Genomic DNA, 20,547 nt, shown 5'->3' on the forward strand with positions numbered 1-20,547 from the left:
TTAATGTTTAAACGAGACGGTTTCCTTTTTTGTCTGTCATTTCACGAACAGTTCTCAACGCAGAATGTTGTTTTAAAATTTAACCCATTCTATCTTAAACGACTCTGGTACTCACTGAATTGGAAGACTTTTTTTAAAGTCATCTGTAAGCATTTTGTTGCATGTTTCACGAACGCTGTTTATTAACAGAAAATAACTCAATCTGTCAAGCTTCGTTCCTCATCTAGTGAGCAGCTAGAGTTTTCACCTCCCAACATCAGTCTGAAAATCTAACTTGAATCTAATCTGAATTCATTGTGTAAACACTCGTACCCTCCTATGGGACTTGCGGGATCTTTATTCCTGTTCTTCAGTGAGCGTGAGAGTCGGATCAACACGCCGCTTCACCCTCAGGTGTACGTGATTAATCAGGATCAGGAGTTTCAGACGTTTAGTCACAGGAATCTATTTTTACCTGCGTGTACCGGGCTGTTTATGTGTTCTCAGCTTGATTTAGACTGACATTTATAGCGTAATCTGATCTTTTCGGTAGTTGCTTTGTTAATTATGCAGAGTACACCCGGAGTCAGATTCCGCCTTTGACCGGTCTGTAATTTAGATCCTGTGAATTGATTAAACACTTTTTGTGATTGTTTGAACATGTGTAGCTACTTTAGGAAGACACTTATACCCCAAAAACATGTTTGTTTGTTTGTTTGTTTTTTTTCCATATAAGCATTATGTTCACTTGCTCAGCAGAACTCATCATTATTAATATTCAGTCCCCGTGAATTTTTCTGAATTCAGGTAAAATCAACATATGAATGGTTGAACATGTATGATGGTGTAGCTTGCTAATTTTCTTTGACCTGAGTGACAGATGTTCGCGGCGTCATCGAGCGAAACAGACAGCATGGAATCTTTGCCTCCACCAGTGTTACCAGCAGGTGAGTTTTCCTGGTTTCATCTCACCCCACCTTTATGTTCCGTCATTTCAGCAAAGATCGTAATGATGCTCTCATAAGTACCAATGTAACAAAGACACTGAATACGACCACGTTTTTGTCTTTTTAAGGCCATTGAAATTCTTTTTTTTTTTTTTTTTTTGGCGGCGTAATTTAACCTATGTTCTGACTGCCTGTGCTTTAATGAATACTTTGCGCAGTGTAATGCATGCTTATGTAATTCCCTACACATAATTGCAGTTTTAATGCGACCTAAGGAGAGCTGTGATTGGATGTGCACTGGTTTAACCCTTTGTGTGTCAGGCAGTCAGGCAGGAATGGGGTTGCACTCCTGAACACTGACCCCTAAATCCAGTTGTCCCAGTAAGCAGGTATCACCAGCTATGATTGAGAGCCGGAGTTGATGTGCATAGAGATTCATTGAGGCAAACTGATGAGCCTCTTTCAATGATTGAAAGCTCTCATCCAGAAAACACACACACTCTTACCTCCTGCGTTCTCCCCAAAAAAACACAGCTCATCTGTGGCGATAGGTAACACATTATCACCCGAAAAGTAATTTTGTCGCTCAGTGATCTAACTACTCCCTTTCCTCCCCCCCGCCCCCCCCCCCCCCCCCCACCTTCTCCTCCTCCTCCTCCTCCTCCTCCTCTACCTCCTCCTCTCTCCTGTTCGATTCACACACTTCCCTCTTCCCTGTGTATTTACACTGCACTGATCAAGTGAAAAAGTAAACGTATAATTAGCCTGCATTACTTTGATTGTTTTCTTTAGAGATTAAGCTTCCTGTCAGAGCGCGCGGTTTGAGTGGGGTGAAGGTCGATCGTGATTGGACGAGGGAGGGGGGGGGGGGGGGGATTCGCTTTCTCAAGTCACTGAATAAGCGTCGCTGCCCCCCTGCCGAGAGAAGAGATTGTATTTCCACAAGACATAATTTTTGTTTACTGACTGTTAATAATGGCTAATTAATAATCAGATGCGTCCGCCCGAAAACCGGCCCCTCGCACTTAAGGAGACGAGAGGAAAAGAGAAGAGAGAAAGAGAATTAAAAAAAAAAAAAAAATCAAGCATGCAAGCGTCTGGTCCCAGCGCTGGACAAGCCTTATAGTAGTGGGCAGGGTTACAGTAGCTGGTTGGGATGAATAGGTGACACAGACTCCAAAGAGGAGCTTTCTCCCCACCCCATCCAGATGTATATATCTACATCTATATCTATATCTATGTCTATATCTATATCTGTATCTATATCTGTATCTGTATCTATATCTATATCTATATCTGTATCTATGTCTATATCTATGTCTATATCTATGTCTATGTCTATGTCTATATCTATATCTGTATCTATATCTATATCTGTAACAATATCTATATATAGATAGATATATATGTATGTATGTCACTCTCTCTCTCTCTATATATATATATATATATATAGGTAGATAGATATGCAAGTATGTGTGTGCGTGTTATAAACATCTGTAATCCAGACACTGTCTCATGACTGACTTGCGCAGAGGAACATATTGACACAGAGGATCTGTTGAATTATGTGACTGGATGCCCTCGGTTATAGTGAGGCATCCGAATTAGGACAAGAGAAAATGTACACGCACACACGCCGTTCTTTAACGCTGTTTCCATCCCTCAGGGTTGTGAGATGGGACAACGAGGCAGATGTCTCATCACTGGAGGGCCATTTTGACGTCGTAGTGTGCGCTGACTGGTAGGTGGTCTTCACTGTCTACTGTCCAGTTAATCCTGTCTAGAGTCAGTTTTGCATGAGCCAGTAGCAGCATCGCTTATAATGTGTAGCACCACAAACCTGAACCTGATACTGAACCAGCTGCTCTCTGAATGACTTTTGAATTTGAATGGACTCTTCCCACCAATGTATTTACCTCAAGTATTTAAAGCAAATATCCAGTAGCCTTGAAATAAGGGTGTAAAGATATGGAGCGCTGAATTTGGAGAGTGGAAACTGGGACACTCAATTCAGAGAATGAAAAAACTACTGGACTGAATTCAGAGAGTAAAACACCGGTGCATTGATTTCAGACTGTGAAATCTTACAGCACTGAATTCAGAGGGTCAAGACCCGTAGCGCTAAATTCAGAGAGTAAAAAAAAAACAAAAAAAAAAACTACCGTACTTCACTGAATTCAGAGCGTAAAAAAACCTGGAGCACTGAATTCAGAGGGCAAAGATCCGGAGCACTTGTCTTACATCAACTAACGCTCTCTTTCTCTCTCTCTACTCTGTCAAACAGCATAAGGATGGATTCACTCTCTCCCACACCTCATCACGTTTTTAAACCGATGTTTGTCAAACATCAATAGTCCCTCAAAACCGGCATCTCAGGCCATTCAGACTCTATAGCCACACTGAGAGCATACACCTCACTAGCTTGCTGATGTTACATTAATATTCCTCCACCCGTGACGCTTATCAGATGGCTCCCATCAGACCATGGCTGCCACCAAATTATTTCCCCCAGGCTAACTCCACCAGGCATTTCCATTTTTCAGAAATTGCCTCTTTTTCATGCTTGGCGTCCCAGCAAATGGATGTCTTAGGCAAATTGCAAATAATTATGCCTGGGCGAGGACAGAGAAAGCGAGAGAGGGATGGAAAGGGATGAAGAGAAAGAGCGAGAGAGAGAGTGAGAGAAAGAGAGAGAGAGAGAGAGAGAGCGAGGGAGACAATGCGCAGCAACACAAACATTTCAATTAGCTAGCTCCTTAACTTACTGTAGATCTCGGCGCCGATCGGGAAATCGTGTCTTTGTAGACAAGTTTTTTTTTTTCCTTGTTCTTCAGGCCATGTAGGGGATGTACATTTTAATTACTTTTTTTGTGTGTGTATGCATGTGTGTGTGTGTGTATATTGCGACGACTGCTTTTTGAGTCTTTTTGAAATCATTGTCTTGAGTTTAGGCAATTTTTCCTCACTGTGTAATACAGCTTTGATTAAGTCAGTCCAGAGGAAATGGATAAAATTAGGCGACGTCAGCACAAAATCCAAGATACAAAACCTTGTGACCTTTGTTTTTGCGAGACCCATTTTGGAGAAATGTAAAAGTGAGATGCTTTTCTATACTCTGCCTTATCCAGCACTAACAGAACATCAAATACACTCTATAGAATCTTAGTAGAGAGTTGGCAGTTAACATCTTTTTTCCTTATTTCAATTTTGTGAACTATAAACATGATCCACAACACCTTAATATGCTCTCAGGGTCCAAATCTTATTCTCCATGATTTCTTTATGAGATTGGTAGATGGAAACCTTATCGTGGCCCTTACATAACTCCACAACAGGGGCTGAAGCCATCGTGATGATCTGAAATATGAAACAGCTGATCATCAATGGATATTAAAGAGTTAACCAAATTCAGAGCGTGACGGTAAAGAAATTCTGGTTGTTATCGCTAATGGAACCAGTTAGCCGTTAGCATTCCAGCGAGTCAAACGAACATGTTTTATGCACCCGCATCTACTGTCTTTATTGGAACGTTTGACCCTGGAAAGATACAGAGGTTATGCTACTGAACTAGACCTTAAACATACCTTGCAATCAAGTTTCACGATTTTATACCATTAGCTCGAATCATTGATTAGTTTCTAGGATTTAGCAAGCGGCATCAAGGACACTGAGGGGTGAAAACTCACGGATGTTGAACCCATGCTTGCTGTGAAATAGGCTCCTTGATGATGGCGTGTGTTTTCGTTAAGTCCAGAGAGTCTCTTCATTTTTGTAGTACACGACAGTTGGTTTTGGCGCAGGTAAGAGTAGCTGACTGTTATTAACAGAATACATGAGGACGAGTGGAATCTGAATTTGTGTGCCAATTGATGAAGTACAAAGAGTGCAGTTGAAGTAAATGTGGATCATGACTATTGAATACGGCTGCGTATTCTGTGCTTTTCTTCGCCGTGAAAACGAGAAGTACGTTCGCTCTATTTCGATCCGTCCCCATTCAGTTTCTAATGTTACAACAATAACGCTTGTGACAAAAAAAAAAAAAAACAAGAAGGAAAAATATTGGTTGTTTTTTTTTTTTTTTTTAAATTCTTTCCACTGCGTCACTTTCAAAATTTGTTTGTCTTTTTTTCCTAGGAGTTAGCCGAACTTATCTGAACTTTCGGATGGTTCTTCGTGGTGTATTACATTGTAGTAAATATGTTACAACCCGTACGTTATGTAAAATATACAAAAAAAAAGGGAGAACAATCGGAGCTACCGGGTGTAGAGTCTATATACGATACCTGCATGTACTCTAGTGATCACTAAAGCTCAGCATAGGCTGTTATTATTTCTAATGTCAGACAAATGCCAACTAATATGCAGGTGAAATGAGCAGTGGAGGATCAGCGTGAAGCTGATTTGTGTGTAATAAGGGGATACCGTCACTCTCTCCCGCACGCTCTCTCTCTCTCTTTTGTGTGTGTGTGTGTGTGTGTGTGTGAGAGAGAGACAGAGAAAGACAGATAATATATATGTGTGTGCGTGTGTGAATGTGTGTGGATGTGCGTGCGTGTGTGTGTGTGTGTGTGTGCATCTGTGAGGATGACTCACACCGCAGTGGCCATCCCCCCGTCGCTCTCACCGGCGACTGGCTGGTAATTGTCGGCGCCGGGAGAGTGATCGCTCAGCGATTAACGAGCATCACCGTGCCGATGATCACCTGCGAAAAGGTCAACAGCCACACTTCTCCTTCAATTAATTATAGTCTTTCAGACAAGCGCCTAGAAATGCAGGAGGAATATCACAGGCACACTTACACTGAGGGAGAGAGAGAGAGAGAGAGAGAGAGAAACAGAGGAAGAAACTGTGACACAGCTAAGTTCACTCCTCTCTTTTTTTTTTAAATACTTGTGTCTTGTTGTCTCGAAAACAACCATCTTGATTCTGTAAGCGGAGGTGGTATTCCAGCTTAAAGATAACTCACAGCTACATGGTTTCACACAAAACCTCGAAATCCTAGATTTAGTACGGTTTCAGGCCCAGTTTCAAAGTAGTTTATGTGGAGTCTGCAGACCTCTGTGTTAACTTGTTTTTTGAGTGGACGACTGCATTGCAGGTCTCTATGGGGAATGTGAATTTGCTCTCAACGATAGCCTTGATGAGTAAGTCTAGCCCTGATTTAGACAGTCAGAGCTTTTTAAGTTGACATAAGAGGAAAATTCGTTGTTTAGTTTCATTGATAGTGAAGTAATGTTTTCTGTTTAGTTCAGTGGGTGGTACCAAGGATTCTAGGTGGTTCTACCCAGCTGAGAGTGTCCAAAGGCTTAGAAGGAGTGTGACGATCTCTGAAACCTACAACCATCTTGACTGTTTTCAAAGCGTTCGGCTCCGGGTTACCGAGGATACACCGAGCTGCCAATCAGACCAGCCCTCTCAGATATGGCACCTTGTTGCTTTTTGAGATCGGCCCGATAAGAAGTGGAATCACTGGCAGAGGTTTCGCATCTGGGTCACTGTATGTGTCGTCGGAGAAGAAGAGTGGAAACAGAACACATTTCTGAAGTCACCCTGTATTCAGGGTCAGTCAGGGCACCTGACCGTCAGCTGCCTAGCTGCACAATTTAGCATCTGTTTTTTCTTTGTTCCAGAGGCCTGCGGACATATTCAGGTTTGCGTACAACACCTTCCTGTGGAAGAGACATGGAATCATCATATTAAACACACGAGCTGAAATCCGCGGGATCTCATGGAACTACACAGATGCACGGTTGAGCGAGACCGATTTAGTCGCAAATCTGCAATATTTAATTAGCCGTCACGACTAAAAGTCTCCATTTACGTCAGCAGGGACCAGAGGCACGGACAGCATTTATTAATTGCTCTATAGCTGTTTTTTTTTTTTTAACACACTCTATACCTCTTACATACACTCAGAGAGTCATCTGCCGTCACCAGAAACAGTATTAAGGCACATAACTTAAGCATTTCGCTACTTTTCTTTTCTCCTCCTATTCCCCCGAAGTATCTACAGTGAAACCCACAGATTCCTTGTCCCTCTTTGGTAGCTCCAGACACACACGGCGTTAATTGTGAATTTCCCAGTCTAGAGTATGCTACCACAGAGCTGAGCTAAGCTGACTTAAACTTGGCAGTGGCGCTGGTCTGATGTGGAATTCCTGCAGAGACCTCGCTACAGCGAGAAACGGGCGCCTTGGCTGGGATACTGTCTGGCATGTCTGCCTTTTCTAAGCTGCCTGTGTGTGGGCACCAAGATAAAGCCCCTTGTTGTGTGTGTGTGTTTGCGGTTGTGTGTGTGTGTGTGTGTGTGTGTTTGAGTGTGTGGTTTATTGTAATTAATTAGCATTCAGTAAATTCTCATTCACATGCACTCAGACTTTCGCTTTTTTATTCTCCGATATCCGTTGTTGTTTGTAGTGAAAGTTGACCCTGCTCTGTAGCGCTGGTAAAACTATGTGCAGTGTGTGTGCAGTATGTGTGTGTGTGTGTGTGTGTGTGTGTTTCGGAGGGTGAGGGGTTTAGATCTCTCCAAATCCTTTTCATTTCACAGAAAGCTTTCCATGTGCAGCAGATATAGTCGAATTAGCGAACATACAATAAATGGGGAAAGGCAAAGCAATGTGGCCAGCCTTAAAAACACTTCCAAAAGGGGAAGGGTTTATTCCCTAATCGTCGGTAATGTCAATCATCTGATTAGGGTAAGCTGCTAAACAACACCATATGATTTCGACGAGTAATTTAGTAAATGCCCACCTCGTCCACTCTTCCAGTGGATCCTTCAGGTTTCATTGCAGGGATGAAGTTAATACTGGTTGGATTAGGTCAGATTAAGTGTTGAAGTGGGGTCAGGATGGCAGTCCACCCCTAGCAACTCCACCCAGATTATGTTTGCCATAATCTGGCTGCAACCATCTCCAGATTAAAGAGGGCCTAGGTCAGGCTCTAGCAGGAAAAGTCCATTTCTCAGTTCTTTCCAGAATTTTGCCCTCTTTTGTGGTTTGTTGGTGTTCTGGCCTCCTCATCCTATTTTGTGCTTTAGGGATAAAGAGGGAGGAGACTACATAAGGAGGTCTGGATTAGTATACTTTTGTAATGTACTACCCCATGGCTATTCATAGAGGTTTAAATGGCCTGTTTACCCTTGTGGTGTTTGTGTGTGGCCTGTGACAGGACCACTCATGACACAGGAGGCTTGATAAACAGCTCCCTTGCGGGGGAGATGCGGGAAGATTTTTGTTCTGTTCATTTATTTTAACATGTCAAAATCATAGCCTTTCATGACGCCTGTTCACTTGCATTCAAAAAATGTAACTACAGAAATGCAGTTTACTTCTTGCCAGTGACCAATTCTACTGTTAAAGCGATAAAGATTTACTTTTATTGAAGGCTTTGGGTCTTTAATAGGCACTGTTTCTGTGTCATGTTTGGCTAGATTAATATAATATAGAATAGAGTTAGTAGTTAAGTATCAGCTGACACATGGGGTGATGCAGGAAGTGGTGGAGGAAGTAGCTCAGACGTAACAGGCTGGGGGGGGGGGGGGGGTTGTTCCATCCATGGTGATCAGAATGGCAGAGAAGAAGAAGGGGGGGAGGGGGTCTCCCCAACTAACCCTCACCCTGAACTTCACCTTTATTGTCCAGCTTTGACCCTCTCCTCCCAAAAGCCATGGCCGCCGGCTCAGCAGCTAATGAAACCGACTCGGGGGGCCGCGGTTCTTGACCGCCGTGTGTGTACAGTGAGATCAGCTCTAAATTAAACTTATCGACTAGTCTCCAGCTCACATCTCTGCTCCGTAGCAAAAGAGAATGGAAACATTTCATCAGCGAGCTTAAGAGGCAGACTGTTTTGTTTTCATTGTAAAAAGTTTGATTCTGTAAGCGGAGGTGGTATTCCATGTGTGACACAAAAGACCCGCCCGTGGACTGAACATACTAAGCAGGGACCCATTTTCAAATTGAGAAATTGCGAAACAAATGTTTTAGATGCAAGTTGGATTATATTTTAAATATTTTGTGTACACAGCACTTCTTTACTCTTCACAGTTTTTTCAATCGCTCTTCGTCAAGAAACTAACAGTAGACATAGATATAGAAAATATAAAGAATTATTTTTTCTCTATGTAATAGAGGTGCATTGCTATGTTGCTTTTGACACAAACCGTTTCACAGTGCTGTTAATGAAATATTTATTCGGGCAGGTTTTGTTTGAATCGGGTGTAGAGGCCATGGTGTGTTTGTGTGTGTGTGTGTGCGCTCCTTGAGGTATTATCACACAGAAAAATGAATCGTGTGCTCTAGCATTGTCTCTTCTCCTTCTCAGTTACTTCACGTTCCTCTGTAGAAACATGGCCAGTGAGACAGACAGACAGATACACATGCACACACACACACACACACACCCACTCACACACACACACCACAGAGAGAGAGAGAGAGTTCTGCTCACACACAATTACACACATACAAAAACAAAATATTGCTATGAACCATGCAGTGGATACACACATTATTATGACAGACCTGATTAGTTGAACAAAATGTACAGTTATAGTTTTCTTTTTTGTACATCCTGTACTTGATTACCTAAATCATAATTTTGGTTTGTGGGCATTGAAGTGTCTAATTGATTGTCTTTAAAAAAAATGTGTGATATTTCTAAAGTGACAGTCCCTCAATCACAAGATATTTTTCACTTGTACATTAATTATAAAAGATTATATTCTCAAGGACAGGTTTTTGTGTAGGTGTGCATATGCATGTTTTTCTGGAACATGCTTTGTAATGTTTTTCATGCGCTTGTGTGTGGGTATGGTACAGAGCTGCATACTCTCATTCACATATTTAATTTGCTTTGCATTTTGCCTTTATTTTGATTATTGACAAACTACTGAAAACAGGCAAGAGAAAATTGACTATTGTATATTAAAAAGAAAAAGAATTTTACAAAGAATTTTTTTTGTAACTTGTTTTCCTTGTGTTTATGGATTTATTTGTCAACAAAAGAAAATAAACAGCCTGCTGCTTTATCTTCAAGCTCTATCATTGGAATGTATTCTAATCTTTTTCCCTCTCTCTCTCTCTCCTCTCTCTCTCTCTCTCTCTCTCTCTCTCCTTTCTCTCTCTCTCCCTGTATGTCTCTGCTTCCAGTCTGTTCCTTGACCAGTACAGAGCCAGCCTTGCTGATGCAATAAGAAGATTACTGCGGCCCAGTGTAAGTGTGCGTGTGTGTGTGTGTGTGTGTGTGTGTGTGTATTTGAGGCTCTGGACTCTGTTTAATTAGTCGGCACACAGTGATTGAGAGAGTAATGGAATGGCGGGATTAATATCATGTAATACTTTAATACTTATTATACACAACTTGAATTGGGTCTTCTCATCTATTTAATACCACAGTAATCATAAAGCTGAGAACTTCTCATATTTTGCCCTGTGATAAGACCCTGCGTAGCAAGTGGCACAGTAAATGGAAAAGCTTCAAAAGATAGACAGAGATTTGTATTTATCTCTAAGGTTTTTTTTTGTCAAGTGTGAGCCTTGAAAGAGGATGTCTTAATATAAAAAGCAGAATGCAGAATTCTACTGTGTGTGTGTGTGTGTGTGTGTGTGTGTGTGTGCGTGTGTGTGTGTGTTTGTGCATGTGCGTGCGTGCGTGCGTGCGTGCATAAGCGTACATACATAAGCTTGTGTGCATAAGCACGCATGCATGTGCGTGCGTGCCTGTGTGCGTGCATGCATGCCTGTGTGTGCATGCATGCATGCGTGTGCACGCGTCCTTTTGTGTATGTGTATAAGTGTACTTGTTAGTGTGTTTGCTCATGGGCACATAAATATATTAGTCTGTGTTAGATATAAGGTTACAAGATTCTCACATCTTCCATGTACATGAATCATTGTATGATATACACTCCTCTGCTTCCTTTTAGTTTCTGTAAATTTTTCTTCATATGCCTTATGTTTGTTACATTTCAATATACAGTATATTTTTAACCATCTTAAAACTTCCTGCAGGTCCACTTAACCATGAAAACCTCGTACAGTCAGGACAATGAAACCAATCATGAATCATTTCAGAAAATGGGCCTGTCTTTAAGCACCACTGAACTTGACTGTTATTTCAGTATTTAGTCTTGTTCTCAGACACGTTACCTTAGGTGACAGTCATTTTATGTCTTTAAGTGCCTGTGTAAACAAAATCATTTCAGTGATTTACAGAAAATTGTCTGATTGTTTTTTTCCCCAGAAACAATAGAGAGGAAAAAAAAGTTTTCATTTTTTTTTTTATTCAGGTCACAACTGTAATATTCACTAAATATACCAACCAGACGGACTGGATTAAGCAATTGTTTTACCTGATGAATTTAATTGGGTACTGTAAAGTGGGTCATCCAGTCATTCATACTCATAGGTGCACTTTGACACACACGCACACACACACACACACACACAGAGTTTGTTGAATAGTATGGTTCTGTGTTCGTGTGACTGTCTTTTTATAGTGATATGAAACATCTGTTCTGTCTGTTATTCTGCTTTTTTTTTTTGTCATGTTGTTGTTTGTTTTGTTTTGTTTTGTTTGTGCTTGCTTTCCCATTTAATTAAAACAATAATGTGATCAAAAAATATGAAATAATATTTAACGCCGAAGGATTTCAAAGAAACTTTGAACCTGTGGGTAATCCTCTTAGTGCGGATGGTCTGGCTGGGCCTGTTGATCTATAAAGGGTGGGGATGCGTTTCCAGTCATTGATTGGATTAGGTGAGCTTTAATCTTTTTGTTTATTATCTAATATAATACCTGGGAGAAATCAAATAGAATGCAATGATGCAAACGACCACTCACTTAGAGATGGCTTTGAAACTCGTCTGCTTTTTTTTTTTTTTGTACTGGTAAAGACTTGAGACAGATACAGAGGAGCGCCTCCTTCAGCGAAACACCATTTGTAGGTAGTGTTTTTGCAGATACTGCTAGTACCACTAGTATTTTCTGTTCATATGCTTCTTAATGGCAGTCTGGTTACAGTATAGTGGACTATATTCTTACAGTACCAGATTAATCGTTACAACTGCTTGAGCTCAACTAGAACCGGATTTCGCTGTACACTTTATGATGCTCTGAAACCGTTTTTAAAGGTGTCACAAGTGGTGGTATAAAGGGTTACGGCTCTGGACTATCATTAAATATTTCACTGTCATTTTAGCTTGGATGCTAAAGTATTTGGGATAACATGATTCACGCGCATTGCGAGGAACGCGAGATAGCGTAACAGGGAAACGAGGCGATCAGATTTGACCGACAGGCACGGAGTAACGATTTTAATTGTGTGGACCATTGTGCCAGTTTGTGGCTAATGACAGCGGAAGAGCAGATGGCTTAACTGTCACTGGGCTTTATGAAAACTAATCTACTCATTTATGACATTCGTTTGTTGTTTTTTGTTCAGAAGATCAGCATACAATCACCAACACGCATGCTGACCTCAAAAGCTTTTTTTTTTTTTTTCTTTTTTTTTTTTTTTTTTTTTTTAGGATGGCAGTGATTTTGATGTCACTGTTCGAGTTTTTTCCTCCGATACACATACACACGCTTACATAATCTGCTTACAAAAACACTCGGCCCACTTTGTCTCTCCCACAACGCTCAAATCACATCTACACACAGGCGCTCTTAACAGAAATGACTTGAGCTATTCACACTTGGGGAAACGATTCAAAACTATTCAGTTTTGTTTAATTTTCATTTTTTTTTTATGACTCTCAGGCACTGTCATGTCGATTTGGTCAATTTTATTTTTTTAAAAAGAACAAGGGTTAAACTAAATGTTTTCTTCTTTTTTTCTTTTAGAAAATCACGTTCTGTAATTACCATTGTAAGATTATACTCTGTTCTCCCTGTTTGTTGCTTTTCAGTTTATAGCTGCTGCCTGTCAACTTCAGAAGAGATGAACGTTTTAACATTATTTTTATTATTTAACACGTGTTTGTTATTATTTTGTCAAAAGTAATTTTGGGCGGTAGTATCGCTGTACTTAAAATGTTTGTACTTTACTTTAGTCCTTAACTTTAGATAGATATTCACATACATCTTGCTTTTTCCTCTGACTGTATTCATTGGAGCATGTACATCCGGTACTTCCATAAAGCTTATCTGTGATCATTTCTAGCGTTTTCTCCAGTCTCACTTTGGTTGCCTCCCTTTTCTTCACATATGTATGTTACAGTAATTCAAATGACTGAATTTGTGTTTTCTCATCGTTCTCCTCTACCCGTGACAGGTCAAAATTGTCGTGGGAGCATTTTAGACAAAATGTGTGATTGCTGGCAAAGATTTACCGGGACTGCCTTTTTTTTTTTTTTTTTGTTCCATTTAAATTTTTTTTCTCCCATTAATTTATTTAGTTATTTTTTGGGGGGTTTTACACGGTGAACATATTATTCTTAGAACCATTGTAATAGCTGAAACGTATTCAGAAAAATTATTAGGTCTAATTTACATTGATTTGAATATAAATTAATTTCCCTTAATTGAAATTGTATTGGCCTCAGTTAAAATATACAATCTAAAGAGAAGTGTTTCTGATTATTTCTGCAGGGCACGGCGTTGGTGTTCGCTCCCACAAGAGGAAACACATTAGCGGAGTTCTGTGAAATGGCGGAGGGAGCAGGATTGTGTGTGTGTCGTTATGAGAACTACGACCAGCATGTGTGGGACCTCCACCTGAAGGTGAGCGAAAGTGGCTATTTCATATACGAAGACTGGGGGAGGAAAAAAAAAAAAGCAATGTTGTCAGGTGCCAGGTTCAGTGTTGTTAATGGAAGCTGCAACATTGAGAAAAACAAGAGGTGGGTACTGCCACTGTTGCTTTGCCTTATGGCGGAAAAAGGGAAGGGACTGACCAGAGCCCCGGTCTCCAGCTGGTTAACAGGGATTGACAAGGCGGCTACGGCTGGCATTTTGGGCTGGACTGGACGCTGTGAGGACCCATTAGGCCTGGTGGGCCTGTCAGGGGTGGCTCTGTATTTGCCTGAGGAAAGTAGCCCTGTCAGCAGGACCCTGCCGCTGAGTGATTTTGGGCTTTATTCCCTCAGCATCAGGGGCTTTGAGTGGCCATTCCGCTAGCATCTGGGGGCCACCCAACACAGACGCTTACCATGCCAACCAGTCTCCGTGGCTACCACAAAAGGTGATTCTAAGTTAAAAGCTATCAAATTGAGAAAGAAAAAGGGAGGCAGGTGTGCCTATGTAGGCCTTGAGAAGAAGGAGAAAGAAAGAATGCCCAAAGTGAGTCCTTCCTCATATTATACAGTGTATGGTAATAAGAGACCGATTGGCTTTCTACTAAATCACAGTGTTGTGGGACACTTAGCCCTTAATAATTGTCGTATCGACTGGGAAGAATGTTTGGATGTTAAAATTGTCACGTTTGAGTGAGTGAATGAGGTACTGTGAGTAATAGAGAAATAAACAGTGTCTTTTAAAAAATGAAGACAGGTATGAGACTGGCTATAGAGAACTCTGAAGTAGCAGCTACATTTACATCTGCAGTCTGACACAGCAAACAATAACAACATGTTTAACTTTGTTTGTCAAGATAAGACTGGACTGGGTAGAGTTTCAACCCGTCAGCTGCCTGCACCCAGGCATGTTAAGTGTGTGAGTGTGTGTTTGTGTTCCTGATTCACTTGTAACACCAGATACCAGGTGTCAGGTAGCTAATCCTGTTCATTATCATCTCTCATTGAGCAACCCAGAAACTCTTTAAGTCTAACTTTTTTTCCTGTTAAGTCTGACCTTCCTTGTGTATCTTCACAAATGTGTGGTGGGAAATTGTTGTAATGAATATCTCTCAAAACTTGACATGGGAAATGGACCTCAACTTTTGAAGTAATTGAATCACCATTACAAAAGACAACTATGCATTTGAGTCATATTAAGTTAAAGACAAAGTACAACATTAGCTGAAGGGGTCTGATAATCCACCCTTTAGTATGTTGGTTTGTAAGGCAACATGAGATATGTAAGAAAATCTCACAGACAAATCTCACAGACAAATCTCACAGACAAAGACAGAGGGGCACTCTGTTATGTGGCCTGAATAAAAACTTGAGTTTTGAGCTTCACAGAGCTTGTATTTATAGTAGGGCTATTGTTGGGAAACCTCGTGTAACCATGACCAATGCACAGAAATCTATAATAAACACAAAACTTGCTCTAATAAGCACAAAACTTCAATCTTTGAACAATGGGAAAAATGATATGGCCTGATTCATTGTCATTGAGTCTTTGAGATGCTCCCATATGTAGTTCCACTCGATACAGAACTTCTATAACAACATTTCAACAAGAACTTAGGCTGTTGTCTCAAAGCAAAAGTCACCCAACTCCATATTCATCACCAAATATTCATGTATTGTCTGACGTTTTTGTTGTTCTGCCCACCATCTGAATGTGTCATCATTTCATTTTGTCTTTGTTTTTCAAGCAGCCAGGGTGAACTATCCTTAGAAACCAACAAAAGAGGATCAAAACTGTGTTGACTCTGTATACTAAATATGAATGTCATACCAGTCTGTTTTGTTCATCAAGGATTTAATATAAAATTCAAATACACTCCCTCTCTCCACACGACACACTTTAGGTGACTAGTGCAGTCACCTCCTCATGTGGTGCACTGGATGTACCTGAGGCCTGGTGAGATCTAGCGGAGATGGACCACCAGCTGTGTCTCTGTGTGGATAATGATAGGAATAGTGAGGGGCCAGAGGAGTTGAGTCAAGCGTCTCACTCCATCTGCCTTTTTGTGTGTGTGTGTGTGTGTGTGTGTGTGTGTGTCTGTGTGTCTGTGTGTGTGTGTGTGTCTGTGTGTGTCTGTGTGTGTGTGTGTGTGTGTGTAGGTGAGTGGGGGCAGTGCTCATACGTGCTAATATACCCTTACTCCCACCCCTCAGACACACACACACACACACACACACACACACACAGTTTATGAGAGCAGGGTTCACAGCTGTGTTAGATAGCCAAGGAAACTGAAGTGGCCTCATCATATCTGAAAGTGATTAAATCCTCTTTCTTATCTTCTGATGAACACACTGCCCCCTGTGTCTGTGTCTGTGTCGGTGTCTGTGTTTGTGTGTGTGTGTGTGTGTGTGTGTGTGTGTGTGTGTGTGTGTGTGTGTATGTGTGTGCGTGCACATGCATGTCTGTGCATGCAGGTGCAGGTGCATCAAAGTGTAGCTTTTACAGGAATCATCAAGCTTTATTCATATCAAAGACATGACGTCCAATGCTTTGACACTGTCTTTCCCTTTGCTGCTAAACACTCATTTTAAATGATTCTGTACACAGCATAGGCGCTGGTCTTCTCAGTCCTTGAATATTTGCACAATAGCACTATCATAGGCAAGGAGACCACGCTGTCATAACAGACAGTGATAGTTATGCCACTGTGGTATAACACTGTCCACACACACACACACACACACACACACACAAACACAAACACACATCTGACAGCCCTGAAGCCCAGGCAGTCTCTGATCCTGGTCTTGGCGATTGTGGCGCTTCCTTAGACCTCCAAATCTCATTCCTCCCCCCTTCCTCTCCTTCTTCTTCTTCTTCTTCTTCTTCTCCTCCTCCTCCTCCACCTCCTCCTCCTCTTCCTCCTCCTCCTCCTCCTCCCCAGCGTCTGGTGGGGTGGGATGAGCCCCTCTCAGCGGTGCGGGGCTGTGGTGAGGGGGCTGCATGTTATCCTCTTATCCCCACTGTTCTGGAATAGAGAGCAAGCAGCTGGAGGACTGCAAGCTGCCTGATAATGCCACTATTTTCCGCCCGCCCGTCTTAATCTTGTTACTCAAATGGTTGTGAAGAGAGTCATGAATTTTAATTTCGAAACCCCTTCTTCCCATACTCTCTCTCTCTCTCTCTTTCGTACACACACACACACACACACACACACACTCCTGTACACATACATACACATTTTTACTTGAGCTCCTCTGCTTCCATCCCACTTTCAGCTGCCTGTGTGTCTGGGTTTACTCCTATCTCTACTCCACTTGTCGATCCATCCCACCCCCCCGCCCCCCCGTCTATCCGTTTCTTGGGCCCGCAGAGCGAGCCCCCAGACGTCCAGTTCCTCCCTCGCTTTTCTCAGGAGCTGCTTTCTAACCTCCCCCCTCCCCCCTCCCATCCTGCCCTCCCAAACCACTCTTTCTTTCTTTCTTTCTTTCTTTTTTCTTTTTTTCTTTTTTTTTGGGGGGGGGGTAAAGCTGGGTAAGGGAGGAGCAGAGAGGGGGGGGGGCGAAGTCGAAGAGGAGGAGGGGGGAGGAAAAGTGGCTATAAAATAAATGACTTGCATCTTGGCAGCGGCCGCGATTAAAAGTAAGACCCGATTTATCCAGCCACCCATGAAGCTGATTAGCAGCCTGTGATCAGGAGGAACAGCTTTGCTTGTTAAACTTTTCACCTCTGCAAGCTTGTCTCTGTATTCTTCTTTCGCTTCTTTCTCTTTTCTCTCTCTCTCTCTCTCTCTCTCCCTCTCTCCTCCTCTCTCAAGGCTATTCTGTCATGACTCTCTGTACATTACAACAGCACTCTCTTAATGTTTCTCTCACACTACTTGTATTACCCTCTTCCTCATGATATATTCTCTCGCTCTCTCTCTTTCTTTTTGTGTGTGTGTGTGTGTGTATCTGTGTCTGTGTGTGAGGGTGTGTGTGAGATTTAAATGAGAATGCGTTGGTCCCTGCAGTGGGCTTAGCGCTGGCCGGCTGGCCGCCCTGATTACGGCAGGGTCGCGGGTTCAACCACCGGCCGCTGAGTGGAGGGGTGGAGAGAGAGATAACACACATCAAGGGCACGCAGCAGGAGGATTTATCTGTCCTCCTCAAGCCACAGAGAGAGGGACCGTGTGTTTGTGAGAAGGAGAGAATACATGTGTGTGTGTGTGTGTGTGTGTGTGTGTGTGTGTGTGTGTGTGTGTGAGGGAGGGAGGGAGCAGACCGAGAGTGTGTGTGTGTGTGTGCGCGTGTGTGTGTGTCTCAGAGCGCTGTGTGTACTGTGGGTTTATGGTTGTTGAAAATGCCCTTCCCAAAGGTGGCAGCAGAGTTGAAGTTTGACGCTAGCTGGTTTCAACTCAGGGACTGTGACCTACGCGAGGCCTGGTGTGGTTTTCGAACGCTACAATGCGTCTCTCCCGCCTTTGTCTTCTTTTACGTCCAATTTGCTACGTCACACCATATCTCAACACAGTATAAATCACCTCATGCTGCCTTTGAAAACATATAAGACTAATATGAAATTATCTTCAATGTAACATAATGGATTTCTCATTTGCTGTTTGCTGAGAACTAAGTTTGAGACTTCAGTAGTTCCACAGTAATACCCCTCTCGTCAACAGAATATTTCCCCATCTCCCACCAGTTCTTTAATATTTTATTTTCTTCTCATTACGTCACTTACAGTTTAAACATTCAGTACTTCAGGAATTGTGGGTGTCCAGTTTGCCTGGTGTTTGGCAGGGGGCCTATTTACATAAACCAGTTTCATGTTTCAGTCTACGTTTTTCTTCAGAGTTGTTGTAGTGCAGAACTGGCACAGAACCAGCTGACAGGGACAGGGCTGGGTTTTCTGATACGCCAGTGCCAAGCCCAGAGCGTATCAGAGCGGGCTTCTCACACAGGTCTGTGCGAGAAGCCCGCTCTGGGTGTGTTTTACACCCAGGTCCTGAACGCGGTCCGACTCTGAACTGAACATTGGCTTCATGTTTATGTTAATGTTGTTACATGTTACAATGTCACATGCTAATGTTATACCTCTCGCGATGTTCTCATAAGAAAAGTTTACAAGTTGAATCTTCATGAAGTCTATTACCAGTTCTACTGTGTTTGTGTGTGTACTTCAGTTTAAAAGCCTGAACAAACAGACAAACAAACAAACAAAAAAAACTTGACTTACAAAATATGTCTTGGTATGTTGTTGTGGTTATTGGTTTTTAAATTAGATGGACAAACGCATGACTGAACACATTTACAAACACATATACTGAGTTTCATCTTCTCTCTATTGCTCTGACCTGATGCCAGCTTTGCTTTTCTTTCTGTTTCAGATGAAGAGAGAGGGCAAGGAGGTGTACGATGAAAACATCCATTACCCCCTCCTCCTCACTCTCTCCCACAGGCCCAGTCAGGCCCGCTGAGTCAGGGGTAGACGCCGTCGTCCACCCCGTTCCCAAACGTCTGCAGAGCCCCCCTGTTAGGCTCTCCAGACACATCACTGTGGCTCCTGACCACTGTGTGTTTTAGAGTTTACCGAATCTGTTTCTTTCTTTTTTTTCTCTCTCTCTCATATTACGACAAAAGTTTTTACCACTATGAGTTTGTGATATTATCAAAGGCGTTTGTGTGTTGTGACAGCATGGTGTGAGGTTTGGGGTTGGGGGGGGGTGGGTGGGGTAGGGTGGGTTGGAGGGGTTGGGTGAGACAGCATGAGGCAGGGGTGTGGGTTTTGGGGAAGGGGGGGGGGGGGTGGCGGTGGAAGAGAAAGGCGAACCCTGTTACTGTGCAACAACGATGTTGAAAAGCTAAAGCCATCACTCTCATCCTCCGTGGACCGAGAGGATCTCAGACATAACCCTTATCACAGGGGGAGCACTGAACATGCACGTAGAATCATTAGACAAAAAAAATGAACCTCTGCTTACCTTCTATGTCTGAGGCGTCTGTTTGAACTGATTAAAAAAAAACACTCCAGCTTTTTTTTTTTTTTTTTTTAAGTCTGTGAGATGTAAGAGCTTACAGACCGGTCTGTGTTGAGTGGCATCTGACTGCTAGGTGTATTATGATTTTAGTGTATTCACTCTATATCAAGTGGACCTTTTTTTATGTGAAAACACAGCCATCTGAAACGTGGGCCTAAATGCTGTCGAATGGATCCCTGGCTACAATCATAAGCTGAGCCTGAAACCAAAGGAGGTTGCAGCAGTACTGAATGATGTTTGCCTCACTGTGACCTGCTTTCACTGTTCATCATGGAATAATACTGGTATTCTGCCTCCGTTCCCTGATAGACCTTCAACACTGTTCCCCACTTCCAGACCTGGATCAAATAAGAGCATGAAATATTGGTGTTGCAGATTGTAGAAGATATTATTATTATTATTATCATTAATTATAATAATTATAATAATATATTTGACAACTACAACAGACTATAATTTGTTTTCATTATATGTATGACCATAGTACTGTATGACGTATACAAATTACATGGAACTGCAGTCTTGGATCATGGATTGAATGTCCTCAGAGCCCTGTGTAAAAAAAACTGTCCGTTCATCTAATTTTGAACCAGAATACATGCTTTCATTCCTCATAGGAAGATAAACAACTTCTAATGCATTGTATGCATAGTATAAAATCATTATCCTTCAAAATACTATAACCGAATATAACAAAGCCACTGAGACATCCCAGACTTGGCATGGAAAAATGTTTTTGGCTGCACCACATTTGTGCTCCATTGCCAAAAATGTTCTAATAAGAAGTACCTGCATGTGACAAACTGGTACCAAGCAAGCCGTCGGTATTTTGACCAACCAGTGTACAAGCGTGCTTAACTG

At 42.1% G+C, this 20,547-nt stretch overlaps 1 protein-coding gene across 1 annotated transcript in view; it reads left to right on the forward strand.

Annotated features, from left to right (window-relative positions):
* camkmt (calmodulin-lysine N-methyltransferase) overlaps positions 1-19,125 on the forward strand; it is an 84,908-nt gene extending 65,783 nt beyond the window's left edge. Inside the window, exons 7-11 of the mRNA XM_030772379.1 lie at positions 860-926; positions 2,596-2,670; positions 10,079-10,142; positions 13,521-13,652; positions 19,036-19,125. Of these exons, the coding sequence (XP_030628239.1) occupies positions 860-926; positions 2,596-2,670; positions 10,079-10,142; positions 13,521-13,652; positions 19,036-19,125 (428 nt within the window). The remainder of the gene's footprint in view (positions 1-859; positions 927-2,595; positions 2,671-10,078; positions 10,143-13,520; positions 13,653-19,035) is intronic.
* The last annotated feature ends 1,422 nt before the right edge of the window (positions 19,126-20,547 follow it).

The sequence above is a fragment of the Chanos chanos genome, chromosome 4, assembly GCF_902362185.1.
Source record: "Chanos chanos chromosome 4, fChaCha1.1, whole genome shotgun sequence".
Classification (NCBI taxonomy): Eukaryota; Metazoa; Chordata; class Actinopteri; order Gonorynchiformes; family Chanidae; genus Chanos; species Chanos chanos.